The following is a 14,702-nucleotide window of genomic DNA, read 5'->3' as shown; positions in this document are numbered from 1 at the left end:
TATTTTTAATAGTAAATTTGAATTAAGAGAAGATACAATTCAACTAACCAAATATTATATTCAACAATAAAAGAACCTATTATTTATTTAAAATAAGATTGTCATCATGACAACCTAAAATTCATATATTATAAGAGAAGATAAGATTGGGGTTAACCAAATTAATTATTCAACAAAAATTAATTGAATAATTTTATTAATATACATCAGGATTGTGTCATTCTTTAATGGAAACTAAAAACAACTAAAAATTGAACAGAATAGATTATATGTTAAATCAGCATAATAGATTATGTTAAATCACTTTCTCTTTCCTATGAATCATTATCATTTAGAATTTAGAATTATACGAATTAAATAATCAGTATCAGACCATTATTACCATTATTATAAATAAATAATTTCTTTTTAAAACAAATATTTTCTTTTTAAATTTATTGAATAATGAATGTATTTGGTCTTTTATATAAATCAGATATATTCATTATTCAATAAACGTAAAAAAATAATATTTGTTTATAATTCATGTGAAAAAGAGTACATGTTAACTTAATAATTTATTAAAACAAATTGAAATATAAGCGAATGCAGAAATAGAAGAGTACCATAAAAGTTGCAGGTGTATAAGAGCGAAGACGAGGCAAAAATCTTATGAAACATGAATATAAGAGAAATGAAATTTTAAAAAAATTTCCTCAAAATAAGAATAAAATTTTAAAAAATAAAATCAGAAAATTACATAAATATATTTTTTTCTGAAAAATAAAATCTTGAAAACAAATATTATGAAAATTTAGTTTTCTAAAATAATTTTTTATGAAATTAAATAAATTAATTTTAAAATAATTTAAAATATAAAATTAATTTAAAATTATAAACTGATTTTAAATTAAACTATTATCATTTTAATTATTTCATTTAATGCACTTTATATATCATGCACTCCCCTAGTCTAGAATTGTTTAACTGTATCATTTGTAAGCAAATACTCCTTCTGATCTCATTTGTAAGAAAAATATTCACATATATTATTTATTCAATATATTTAAAAAATAAATATGCAGAGATAGTATTATTTAATAAAAGTGAACTGAAGCAGATATTTTTTCCACCGCTGAATCAACCAACTATGAATAAAATTAATTAAGTTTTGTTAAAGTGAATATCAACTATTTCTCTCTAAAAGTCTCGCCACAATAACATGCACCCAGTAGTTTTGTCACACGCATCATTTGGGTCCCAATGCCCAAAAATTACCTAGTAGTTTTGTCACACGCATCATTTGGGTCCCAATGCCCAAAAATTATGGGCATAGAGAGATACGAAGATCAGGAATTATTCCACTAATAATGAATGTGCACTGAATAGTGACGCCCATGTAACTTGTGTGATGCGGAATGCTTCCTCTCTCTCAATCTAGATCGTTATATAAAAAAATGTTACAAATCAGGTTGCACTTTCCTTTCCAAAAATTACACGAATAAAACAAGTTCGAAACTTCGACCTATAATTACGTACACGCAATTCCTTTCTTACATTTAAAAATTGCTTAAATGTTCTTCAATGATTTTAATTGACAACTAAATTATTTTATAATAAAATCTCACATCTGCCATTGTCAACTATTGATATCTCATTTAAAACCATAGTTTTCATTAATTAATAACATTAACAAAATAACCATCTCAGAACAAACACATCACAACACAAGAAATCAAAACATAGTTATTTGGAATCAAATCAAAATATAAAGTAAATAAACATCTTCATCGTCATCATCGTCATCATCATCATCATCTACTAACTCAGAAATCCTTCAACAACTTGCGAACCTGCTCCAGAGTAACAAACAGAACAACAGTGAAAGGACCCTGCCTCGAAATCGTAGGTATAAACCCTTTGTAAAGAGCCATAGGACCCTCAGCACGAACCGTTTTCACCGCACAATCCAAAGCACCAGCATAAGGTGGTTCCTTACCAGCCTCCACCCTCATATTCATCACCCTCGTTTTAATAACATCAACCGGATTCGTCACAACCGCAGCCACAAATCCCGCCGCAAAACTCGCTGTCACGTGGGTCCCAAGCCCGTCCTTCATCACTCCCTTCTCCAGGATAATTTCCTTGAACTGATCGTAAGACGCCAGCTGTGAAGCCGTAACGAGCATGGCGCGGTTAACGGTAAGAGATGAACCGCGCCAGAGACTCGTTACGCCTTCTTGCTTAGCCATTCTTGTAATGGCGTCGACGACAGATTTGTAGTTTCTACGCTGAGATGCCGGGAGTCTCCCGTCGGCTTGCATTCTAACCATGGCAACATCGGCTGGGTTTCCGATTGCGGCTCCGACTCCACCGGCGATGAGTCCAGCTTCGATCTTGCGAAGCAGCGGCATGGTACCGGCTTCACGATCTGACCACTTGTTTTTCAGGATGTCGTAGAGACCCATCCTGGTGGTGGAGTAGAGTGTCTGCCGGAGAACAGTGGCGGAGACGCCGGAGAATAAGGCTCTAACGCCTTCTTGTTGGACGAGACGGACTCCAACAGAGATCGGACCCACGCGAGGCTGAATAACTGGAGTAGCCGGAGTAGGTGCCACGTGGATGGAAGTTGTTCCGGTTTGACCGAAAGCAAGAGCGGGTCGGAGATTCTGAACCGGGTTCGGTTTAGGAGCGCTTTCACCCTGGAGTTGCATGCGAACCTTAATTAGGTCAAGCGGGTGGGTGGAACATCCTGCTATGATAGAAGCAACGCCACCTTCAACAAAACCTTTGACTCCCATGATGTTTTAGGTTTTTGAGTCAGTAGAGAAAAAAAGGGTTTCAAAGAATGAAAAAAATTTGGGAAAAGAATAACCAATTGAATGAATTAGAGATAGGACCAATTGGAATTAGAGGACATCTCACTGGAAACCAGGAGATGGGAATGGAGGCCACAAGCTATGGAAGAAGCGTGTGGAACAGAAGGCCTTTGAGACATATGCTGGCTACAATTAGGTTGTGGTTTTGGTGTGAAGAAAATAGGAGATAGTGTGGGGGAATTTATAGTTGGTTTTTTCGGGAGCGGCTAGGGTAATGTTTCTACGCGATTATAGGGGGCAGTAGTTAGTCCAAATCTTTTCATTAATTTACGCGTTTGTGGAAGGGTCCTTCTTTGAAAGGCACAAATAAAAGTTTTTTTTTTTAATTTAGATTTTTTTAAAGGAATTATTTTGAAAAGATGTCACTATAATTATATAGCAAAAAGAAGGAATTTTTTACTAGTTTTGTTAAAAATGTATATACTTTATTATTTTTAACATATTATAATTAATTTGATATCGACTTAGTTTTTTTTTAGAATTTTATTACTAGTATTTTAATAATTGTTTTCAAAATAATTGTTTTCTTCCATATAAAATTACTAAATTTTATTTTTATACCTATAAAAGAATATCATATTTTAGTCCATACAAAATTAATTTGCACATAGATTTAGTTTCTTATGTTAAATTGATGTATGTTTTTGAACGGTTATTTTGCGGACAGCTTTAGGACGTTATATATACAAAATTTCTTTATAAAAAAATCTCAAAATTTGATTTTTTTTTTAAGTTGAAACTTTCATTAAAGATTTTTTAAGTCAAAAAATATAAGAAAATATTAATGATTTGATTTGACTACTAAAATAATAATGCAAAGGGTCTGTTTGGTAAAAATAGCGGTTGACTGATAAGCTAGCTGATAGTTTATAGCTTATGACTAATGGCTGATGACTGATGGCTTATAGCTTATAGCAGATGGTTGAGACTGATAGTTTATAAGCTAATTGAAGTGTTTGATAAAATTAGCGGTTCAACTAACTTATAAATGTAAAATGACAAAAAAAGATATTTAATATATAATTATTTTATTTTAAATTAAAATAAATTATAAAGTTAAAGATGGACTTTAATTAAAATAATAAGGATAAAAAAGGAAGAAAAATAATAAGCTATAAGACATAAGCTAAAACGCTATTTGAAATAGCGTCTGAAAAATAAGCTATAAGTTAGTAAAATAAGCTATAAGCTCATGATGAAAAGACCGTTACTAAACGGAGCTTATAAGACATAAGACATAAGTTATAAGCTCGAAAACATGTCTTACCAAACAGAGCCAAAGAAACTACAAATAAAAAGTTTGTTTAGAAAAATATTAATTATATATTTTTAAGGCTTAAATGCACCTTTGGTCCCTCTAAGTTAGCGAGTTTTTTATTTTCGTCCTTGTAAGTTTTTTTTCTGAGTTTGAGTCCCTATATTTCACTTTCGCGTTTGTTTTAGTCCCTAAAATCAAAATTCGCAGGAAAATTCGCAGGAAAACCTGCAATTTTTCCTGCGGATTTTGGCTTTAGGGACTAAACTGCAAGCAAAAAGTAAGATATAGGGACTCATATCAACAAAAAAAACTTACAAGGACAAAAATCAAAAACTCGCTAACTTACAGAGACCAAAGGTGCATTTAAACCTATTTTTAATGATGTATAAGGCATAATTTCAAAAAAAAAAAAAACTATTTAATTTTTAACTTGTGTTTTTAAGGCATAAGTTAATATTACTCAAATAATAATAATAATAATGCTTGAATTACACATTCATTCAATCCTTTATCAACAGGCATATTTTAAAAATTAATATAATTAATTATTTTATGATGTAAATTGATTCAATTTATAAAACATTGTATATATTAAATTAATAGAAACTAGTCTCAAATAAAAAAGTTAATTGAATAATATTTTCTAGGGTTAAGTTATTCAAAAAAATATATTAAAAAATTATATTTTATTTAAATCTTTGCATTGATATGAAAATAAATTGTTTGTTTTTATCTCAAATTTTGTAACAATAAACTTATATATAATATTATTTTAAAATCCATTTTTATATTTTAAACAATAATTTAATTGTTTTTAAATATTTTAAATAAAATCTAATTGAATTTCATTTATTTATTTATTAAATGTACAACCAATCTTCAATTTATTTAATGCCCAATAAGTTAAATTAATGAACAATGAGAAAATTTTGAGTGACTAGGTTATAAACTCGTGCGTTGCACGGGTTTGATTAGAATGTATTTAAATAAAAATATTTATGAGAGTCAAACAAATTATTTTAGTTTGCCTAATTTTCTATAATTTATTTTTTTGATAAATAGTTGTATATGGTTTGGATATATTTTTTTTATAACTAAAATGATGATTTTGGTATGTATAATTATGAAATTTTATTTTATTATTTGTTTGAGAAATAAAAATAAAAATTATGGCTTGAGAAAAAAATACATATTTTTTATGATTAAGTTAATTTTACATGTATGTTCAAGGGTTTGCTGGTTGCTATAATAAAATAAGAAAAAAATTATATACGATATTAAAATAGTAAGGACAAATGATATCAAAAATGGTCTAACACGCAGAAACAAAAACAATATTGGTGATAAATATACTTTTTATAGTTTTTTTTTTTGGAAACGTTATAATGATTAGAACATTCTTTTTCATTGAAATTTGAAAAAAAAAAATTTAAAGAATTTTTAGTAATTTATAGTTCATTCAACCTCAAGAACTCTCCTAATACTATGAGACTGTAAAATGAGAGTTAGAATCCTCTTCATTTTCTTTCTCCATTTATCCTCTCCATTACTATAGTATTGAAGACATTATACGTGTAATCGCCCTCGTTAATAGTGTATGGAGGAATTTTCTGCAATGAGGAGGCTAAACATATGGGGAGTTTTTGTGATTTTTTTGGGAAGGGGATGCAACAATGGTAGAGTTACTAGCAGTCATTGTTGCTATTGAAAGCAAAAGCTTTGGGTTTTAAAAAGTTGTGGATGAAGTCTGATTGCATGTTTGTTGTTAAACTTTTCTCTGATGTTAGCCTGGTTCCTTGGAAGTTTAGATCTCGTTGGCTTTGTTGTATGGCGTATACTCGATCGGTTGGGTTTATAATCTCTCATGTCTATAGAGAAGTCAATTTTTGTGCAGATCTCCTTGCGAATCTAGGATTGTCAATCGGTAGTTTTTATTGGTTTTCTTTTGTGCACTCTGTTTTAGTTCAGGACAACTTTTTAAACAAGGAAGGTACCCCTAGGCTTAGACTGAGCTCCTAAAGGGTATTGGCTTGGTCTCCTTGTGTATTTTGTATTCCGTTTTTTTCTTTAATGATATTTTTCAGTTTTTAAAAAAAAGAAGACATTATACGTGTATAAAAAAATAAATTGATCCACCAAATGTCACATTATTATATTTATATTCTCAAAACTTTGGCAATGCACAAAATGGAGAATGGAGAGGATCTTGACTCGTAAATTAATTGGTGTAGATAAATATAAATTTTATATTATTTATCAAATTTTAGTTATGAAAACTAAAATATAAAAGCATCATAAATTTATAATGATGTTTGTCATAATATTTTTTAATTTTAATTTCTCGCTTATTTTTCATTAATTTATGCATTTTGTGGAAGGGTCCTTCTTTGAAAGGCATATATTAAAGTTTTTCTTTTTCTTAATTTAGATTTTTTTTAAAGGAATCATTTTTGAAAATATGTCACTATAATTATATAGCAAAAAGAAGGAATTTACTAGTTTTGTTAAAAGTGTATATACTTTATTATTTTTAAAATATTATAATTAATTTACTAGGATTTTAATAATTGTTTTTAAAATAAATAATATTTTTCTAAAAGAAAATAATAGTAAAACTACACAGGTGTTTTATAAATTAATATAATTAATTATCGAATAATGCTAATTTGTGTTTTAAGAACACAAGTTAGAAAATTTAGAATTGAAAATTTTGTATTGGAGAGAGTGAAAAAATTAATTATCAACTTTAATAAAAGTTAGGGTTAAGTATGTTTTTGTTCCCTATAAAATTATCAAATTTAGTTTTTGGTCCATATAAAAAAACATGTTTTAGTCATACAAAATTATTATGCACATAGTTTTAGTCTTTGTTGTTAAGCCGATGTGTATCTTTGAATGATTATGTTACAGACAGGTTTATAATGCTATAAATAGTTCCTTAAAAAAAACTCAAAATTTGATTTTTAAATCGAGATTTTCATTAACTTTATCATTACCTTTTGATATTTAAAAAAATCATATTTAATTCTTCTTATTTTAAAAAATTATAAAATTTGATAAATAAATATTTTCCAGTATTCTAAACATGTATACAAAAAATTATTTAGAAATTGAAAAGTTAAAGAATAATAGAATAATTTTCAAAAGTTTAAAAAATAATAGGAATTAGTACTTCATTCATAAAAATTTTGTAGGAACAAAAATATATTAGTTTTTTTAATAGGGATTAAAAACAAAAATTAAAATATTTATAAGAACCAAAAATATATTTAATCCTAAAATTAGTGTAAAATCTAAAAAAAAAAGTTATATTTAAATGATAACTTATCCTTTAGAACACATCTCAATGTTATTCTTAATTTTTTTATAATATATGTTCTACGATTAAAACAGTGTAAGAAAATATTAATGATTTGATTTGACTCCTAAAATAATAAGAGTAATGCCAACGCACATATTAAGAAAACTATAAATAAAAAGTTTGTTTAGGAAAAAGTAATTATATATGTTAAATGATGTGCAATGCATGATTTTCAAAATAAAAAAAATCTATTTAATTTTTAATTTGTATTCCTTTGGCATAAGTTGACATTACTCAAATAATAATGATTAAATTACACATTCATTCAATCCTTTATCAATAGGGCGTATTTTAAAATTAATATAATTAATTATTTTATGATGTAAATTAATTCAATTTATATAAAATATTTTATATATATTAAATTAATAGAAACTAGTCTCAGATAAAAAAGTTAATCGAATAATATTTTCTAGGGTTAAGTTGATTCTAAAAAAATATTAAAAAATTATATTATATTTAAATTTTTGCATTTATATGAAAATAAATTGTTTGTTTTTTATCTCAAATTTTTTAACAATAAAATTATATATAATATTATTTTAAAATCCATTCTGATATTTTAAACAATAATTTAATTGTTTTCAAATATTTTAAATGTCATTCATTTATTTATATATTAAATGTACAACCAATCTTCAATTTATTCAATGCACAATAAGCCAATCTTACCGTTAAATAAGTGAACAATGAGAGAATTTTGAGTGACTAGGTTATAAACTCGTGCGTTGCACAGGTTTGATTAGAATGCGTTTAAATAAAAAAAATTATTAGAGTCAAATAAATTATTTTAGTTTTCATAATTTTCTATAATTTATTTTTTGATAAATAGTTGTATATGGTCGGAATATAGTTTTTTTTATAACTAATACGATGAGTTTGGGATGTATAATTATGAAATTTTATTTTATTATTTGTTTGAGAAATAAAAATAAAAATTATGGCTTGAGAAAAAATACATATTTTTTATGATTCAATTAACTTTACATGTATATGTTCAAGGGTTTGCTTGTTGCTATAATAAAATAAGAAGAAAATTGTATACGATATTAAAATGGCAAGGACAAATAATACCATAAGTGGTCTTAGACGCAGAAACAAAAATAATATTGCTGATAAATATACTTTTTTTAGGTTTTTTAAAAATTATAATAATTAGAAAATTCTTTTCCATGGATATTTAAAAAAAATAATTCATTTAAAAAAAATTAGTAATTTATAATTCATTCAACCTCAAGAATTCTACTAATACTATGAGAATGTAAATTGATGGGGTATAGATAAATATAAAATTTATATTATTTATCAAAATTTAGCTATGAAAACTAAAATATAAAAGTATCATAAATTTATAAGGGTCTTTGTCATAATATTTTTAATATTAATTTTTTGCTTATTTTTATTGACAAAAGCAAAAAAACAAATGGTAGAATGTTTTAGATAAAAAGATGCTAAAAAGTTAATCTATATTAATAAAAATTAAAAATGATAATTGGATTAAATGGAATTATAAATGTGAGAAGTGACAAAAAAATGAGAAGTTTGAACTGGAAAAATTAATAAATAGTTAAGGAATAAAATTAAAAAAACAATAATGTCAATTAAGAAATAGAAGAGATATTTAATAAAAAAATTATCCTATTTTTTACTTGAGAGATATTGTTTTATGGGATATCGATAAATAAAATTTTTATATTATAAAATCAAAATTTATCTATGAAAATTATAATATAAAATTATCATAAATTTATAAGAGTCTTTATCATAATAATTTTTAATCTTAACTTTTCGCTTTTTTTTATTGACAAAAGCAAAAATCAATGGTAGAATATTTTACATTAAAATATGCAAAAAAGTTAACCTCAATAAATAAAAAATACAAATATAATTAGAAGAAATGGAATTAAAAATGTGAGAATTAAAAGGATAGGATAAAATTTTAAAATAAAGTTAATAAATGGAAGCATTGAGACATTCTTTTTTGACAAAAATGTATTAATTTAATGGGATAAGATCAAATTTAATTTTTTTATTTCAATAATTTTGTATAATTTAAACCTCCTTCTTTTTATTATTATTAGGGTAAAATATGTTTTTGGTCCCTCTAAATATAGCGGTTTTCAACTTTAGTCTTTATAAATATTTTCTTCAAAGAATGGTCCTCTTAAAAATTTTAATTTTAATTTTTGGTCCGTCATGGGAAAATCGTAGCTAAACGGTATCTAATTTCGTCACTAAATAAAAAACCGTCGCTAAAACCGCCGCTAAAATCGTCGCAAATTTGTAAAAATCGTCGCTAAATTGCAAGAGGGACCAAAAGTTAAAATTAAAATTTTTAGGAGGACCATTTTTTGAAGAAAATTTTTAGAGGGACTAAAGTTGAAAACCGCTATATTTAGAGGGACCAAAAACTTATTTAACCCTTATTACTATTATTATTATTTATTTTATAACAATGGGTCAATATTATTATTATATTATTATTACAATAATAATTGTTTTGTTGACGATGTTTTGTTATGTTTTGTTGTTCAGTAGAGGTGATGTTCACTATGTGGAGCTACTTCTTGATGCTTTCAAAGCCTTCTCAGATACTACAGGTCTTATAGTAAACCCAAAGAAGTGCAAGGCATTCTATGGGGGATGGACACTGATACAAAGAATAAAGTGAGAGTGATAACTGGATATACTGAAGGCCAACTTCCAATCAAATATCTTGGTATCCCTTTGGCTAGCAAAAAGCTTAATATTCAGCACTACCTGCCTTTAATTGACAAAATTGTAAGTAGAATAAGGCACTAGTAAGCTAATCTTCTCAGTATTGCTGGCAGGATCCAGTTAGTCAAGAGCATCATTGTTGCTGATCTAACCTGATTAGAATGGATCGTCACGGCGGCAGGATCTGGCAAGTAGGACAGAATGGGAGGGTACCTGCAAGGTTCTCCGATGCCAAAGTAAGTAGCAATCAGAGAAAGAGCAAGTAAGAGTTTAGGAAGTAAAGAATGAATATCAGACCCTCTAGTGAAAGAGGGTATTTATAGCCCCTAGCGCTGGGCCAAAGTTTCCTAATTGGGCCAAATCCAATTAGAGGCCCACGTGCTAGGAAATTGTCAAAACACCCTCTGCTAGGGCTGAGTCAGCAGGTGGCTCACGTTCTGGGTGAGCGTGACGTAGGGTTCGGAGGTGGTTGACTGAATCCTTCGCTGTTGTGTTATCCACGTGATCTTTGCACGTGGCCAATTCGTAAAGGTAACTGGGAATTGGGCCTAAGTAGATTGGGCCTGCTCGGCTAGCCAGGGGACTTGGGCCTGCTCGGTCCAAAAGTAAGTATTGGACCTGCTCGACCCAGTCCAAAACAGGAGCCCCCCAAGTCATTTTTCTCATGGGAGCGACGACTTTCGCTAAGGGGCATGGCCGAGTATGTGCTCGAACGTGCGTTTGTGATGAATTAGGATCTTCAAGTTGGTGGCGTCCTCGACTCGCGAGGAGCAGAATTTTTGTAGAAAAATCGTTTTGGCCGAGGAGACAGCGGGCGCAATGAGTGTGACGTTTGGTCGAGGAGACGGAAGGCGCGATTGTTGGCCCTGAATCGAAACGTTTTGATTTAACGTATCAGGTTTTGGCTTATACGCGGAAGTCGCTTGGGGCGTTATTATTATCCACAACCGCCTTTTGGCCATGTATTAATAATGCCCTTTGGGTTTCCTAGGCACTTATGACACCTTTCGCGTTTTCCCATGTCTAGGGCCGCCTTTTGGACTAGGCAATAATTGTGCCTTTTGAACTTCCTAGGCAATCATGACGCCTTTTCTGTTTCTCTGTGTCCTCTTATATACGGAGTGGGGAGGCCACTCATTTGTTACTTTACTCAATGAATTCTCTCAAGGTTCGCTCAAGGACTTCGTCTCCAGCTTCGTGTTCTCCCTCTGCTGTCTCTTAACTCGCGTAAGTGCTCTTCTTTTCTTCTTTTATTCATATTCGCCTTGTAGAATTGGGAGATTTAACGATGAGTTCGCCGAGCGGATTAGAAATTAGTGGATGTTTTGTATGCATTTGTCGGGCATCCGTTAAATGGGCGAGGGAAAATGTGTATGCATTTGTCCAATTGCACTTTTGTGTTTGTCGGGGACGGGTGGATCGGGAAGAGGACGTCGTCCGGGGAGATCTAGGCTTCGCCCTGCGTATTTTGAGCTTGACGTCGAGGGTTAGTAGCGTCAGCATGCGTTCGTCGGGTTGGTTTAACTGTTGTCGAGGAATATCCCAACAGCATCGGTTGTTGACAAGATAGTCCTCGTCGTCTGTTCTCCTCGCCCTTTCACTTGACTTGCAGTGGAAGGGTGGATTTGACATGTCGAATTCACTGGTTCCTCTGCTTTTCAAGTAAATGGCTGACGACGCTCAAAACGGCGCTGTGCTCGACATATCTGACAAAGATGAAGCGGTCGCTCGCTCCTAAGACGAGGGAGAGATCCCTGTTGTAGAAGTTCCTGTGAAAAAGCTTGAAGATTGGGTGGCGACCGCCCCTCGGAGCATCGTTTCGCGCTTTTCGACGCACGCTAAGGAGGCTTTCAGCATTATTGAAGATCTTGGCCCGGGCATGAGGCCGTGCTAGGGGGCCTTCGCGCCGAAGCCTCACCATAGGATTTGCTCGTCGTATCCCGATCCTAAGTTCGTGATGTACGAATTCGTGTTCAAGGAGGCCGGGCTGAGGCTTCCCTTTACACACCTGCAGCGAAGTGTCTTCAGGTGGTTGCAGGTGTTCCCGTCCCAGCTTCACCCCAACGCCTTTGCCATCTTAAGGGCTTTCGAAATCGTGTGCGGTTTTTTGGAGGTTGAGGCCACTCTCCCCCTCTTCTTCAGGGTTTTCCATCTTTAGAGCCTGCGCGACACTGATGGGAAGTTCAGCTGGGTATCCTTCAAGCAGCCGAAGAAGCTGTTTGCCATCTATCAGGACTCCATCAAACATTTCAAGAACCGGTACTTTGTAGTGAAACCTTTTACTCCTAAGGCCGAGGATCATCTGTTCGAGATCCTCGAATATGTTCAAGATGGGGAGAGGAAGAGGGATCCTTCTGCTCGGTTTCCTCTAGAGTGGCAGTACGACCATTTTGAAAAGGGGACGGATGCCTACATCTTCAGGGACGAGGACCTGAACGAGTGGGACTTGGCGGGTTACAAGAGGCTCATCACCTTTGTAGATGGTTTCAGGCCGGCGACGTGCACGCTGCCCAATGGGGATCCTTTGTTTGACGAGGATGGCGAGCCTCAGATTGAGGCTCGATATATAAATACCAAGGCTATCCTCGAGTCCGAGACTGACGGGGAAGCTATGATCTTGCTTGGTGAGAATTTATTTTACCTTTGTTATTTGTATTTCTTTGGTGTTAACTCTGTTTTTTTCATGCAGGACAAATGGATGATTTGCACGACAAGGTCATGAAAATGAGGGCGAAGAATAAGGGGGAAGCGAAAGTATCGGTGAAGAGGAATCTTGTTGACGAGCTCAAGGCGGCTGCTGTGGCTAGAGTCGGCGGTAGTTCGCCTTCTTCGGCCGGCACTACACCGGAGAAGTCTCAGGCTGAGAAGAAGCAAAAGGCTGATGGGGGTCAGAGGTCCGTCCTATTATCAACAATAATCCTACTGACGACGATGTCGTGCTGCATTCCTGCACCCTGTATCGGGGGCTTTTTTCGAGGAAAAATCTTCTGTTGCAACGGGAAGAGGTGAGGCATATCATTAAACGAGACAGAGTTACCCGTGGAAATGATTTGGCCGATGACATCGAGGGGATGATGAGGGTCGCGGCTCTGGCGATGGCTCTTAATGCTCAAAGGGTTTGTCCCCAGAAGAATTATGACGCCTTAGAGCGGAAATATGAGACGCTAGAGGGTGAATTCGAAGCTTATAAGGATAAATATGAGATCCACACCCGCGTCGTCAAAGATCTCTGCAAGGCTCAAGATAAGGTCAGGGCTTTGGAAGCCGAGGAGAAGAAGCTGCGTGAGCGGGTTGCCGAGCTGGAGGAGTCTAACCTTCCTGCCGTGGATGAAACGGAGGACGAGAAGGTCTTGGAGACTCGCTCTCAATTGTTAGGAAAAGTGAGGGAGCTCGAAGTGGATTATGTCGCCACCTTGGGAGTCAGGTTCAAAGCGGCATTCGAACAATTGAAAGTCATCAACCCTGGATTTGTCAGCGCGGGGATCAGTCCGTATTACAAGGTTGTGGATGGCAAGATACAGACAAACCCGAATTTTGATGAGTAGGATGCCGAACAGGTTGAGGAGGATGATATGGGTGAGGGTGATCACGAGGATATGTGATCAGATTTTGTATACATGGGCATGTGTCCCTTTTTGTATTTGGCCTGCGTGTCAAACTTTTGTCGGCCTGCGAGCCGTTTATAACTTGTTTGTACAATGGGCTTACGCTCAGCACATTTTGAGGCCTATGAGCCGTTATAATGCATTTTCTGTTTCATTTTTGCAATTTGACTTGCATGTTTATTTATGTTGTGATAAGTATTTTTGTATGCTCGACCTGTAGTTGTCATCCGACCGTGGGTGGAACGGTTCGGGTAGGCTGGGTTTGGTTCCGGCCACAAGTGAGCTCGAAGCTGCGTTCGGAACCAAGAGCTCGCGGCGCGGACTTTCCCATCGCGATCTGGGTGTCCGGCCAGGTTGGTACTACGACGGCGGAGCTAGGTGTAGGTCTTCCCGTCGAATCGAATGGCTGCTCGGTGCAAGCGGCGATGCGATTTATGGTGAATGGGAAAAGATAGCGTTTGTACCAAGACGCACTTCTTGGTCGTTCCAGTGGCATTGGTGCCATGTGTTGGTCGGCCATTTGGCAGTAGATTTAGCTATAGTATTGCCGAATTTTTTCGGCGTTCCATGGTCGAGCAAGTTTTTGCCCGAGTAGGTTTTCGAGGTAATAGGCCCCGTTCTCGGTTTTCTCGTAGATACGGTAAGGGCCTTCCAAGTTGGGGGCGAGTTTGCCATCGCGCGAGTCTTTCTTGTTTCTGAGGAGAACAAGGGAGCCGACCTCGAACTCGCGTTTTATGACTTTTACGTCGTGGCGCAAAGTAATTTGTTATTTTACTTTGGCTTCACAGAGCGACGCTCCTAGAAGGATTTCTTCGACCATGTCGAGTTCCTCCCTCATGGCCTCGTCATTTAACTCTTCCTCGAGGGGGAGTTCGGTGCGACGGGATGGTTCCCGGATTTCT

The 14,702-nt window shown here is 33.4% G+C and overlaps 1 protein-coding gene across 1 annotated transcript; it reads right to left on the bottom strand.

The window, feature by feature from the left end:
- Nucleotides 1-1,631: 1,631 nt before the first annotated feature.
- LOC131650361 (mitochondrial uncoupling protein 5) lies at nt 1,632-3,023 on the bottom strand. Its single transcript, XM_058920074.1, has one exon. The coding sequence runs from the start codon at nt 2,778-2,780 to the stop codon at nt 1,806-1,808; it is 975 nt and encodes a 324-aa protein (XP_058776057.1). The 5' UTR covers nt 2,781-3,023; the 3' UTR covers nt 1,632-1,805.
- Between the last annotated feature and the right edge of the window lie 11,679 nt (nt 3,024-14,702).

The sequence above is a fragment of the Vicia villosa genome, linkage group LG2 (assembly GCF_029867415.1).
Source record: "Vicia villosa cultivar HV-30 ecotype Madison, WI linkage group LG2, Vvil1.0, whole genome shotgun sequence".
NCBI lineage: Eukaryota > Viridiplantae > Streptophyta > Magnoliopsida > Fabales > Fabaceae > Vicia > Vicia villosa.
The sequence above is the reverse complement of the archived record's forward strand: the minus strand, read 5'-3'. Positions and strand labels throughout refer to the sequence as shown.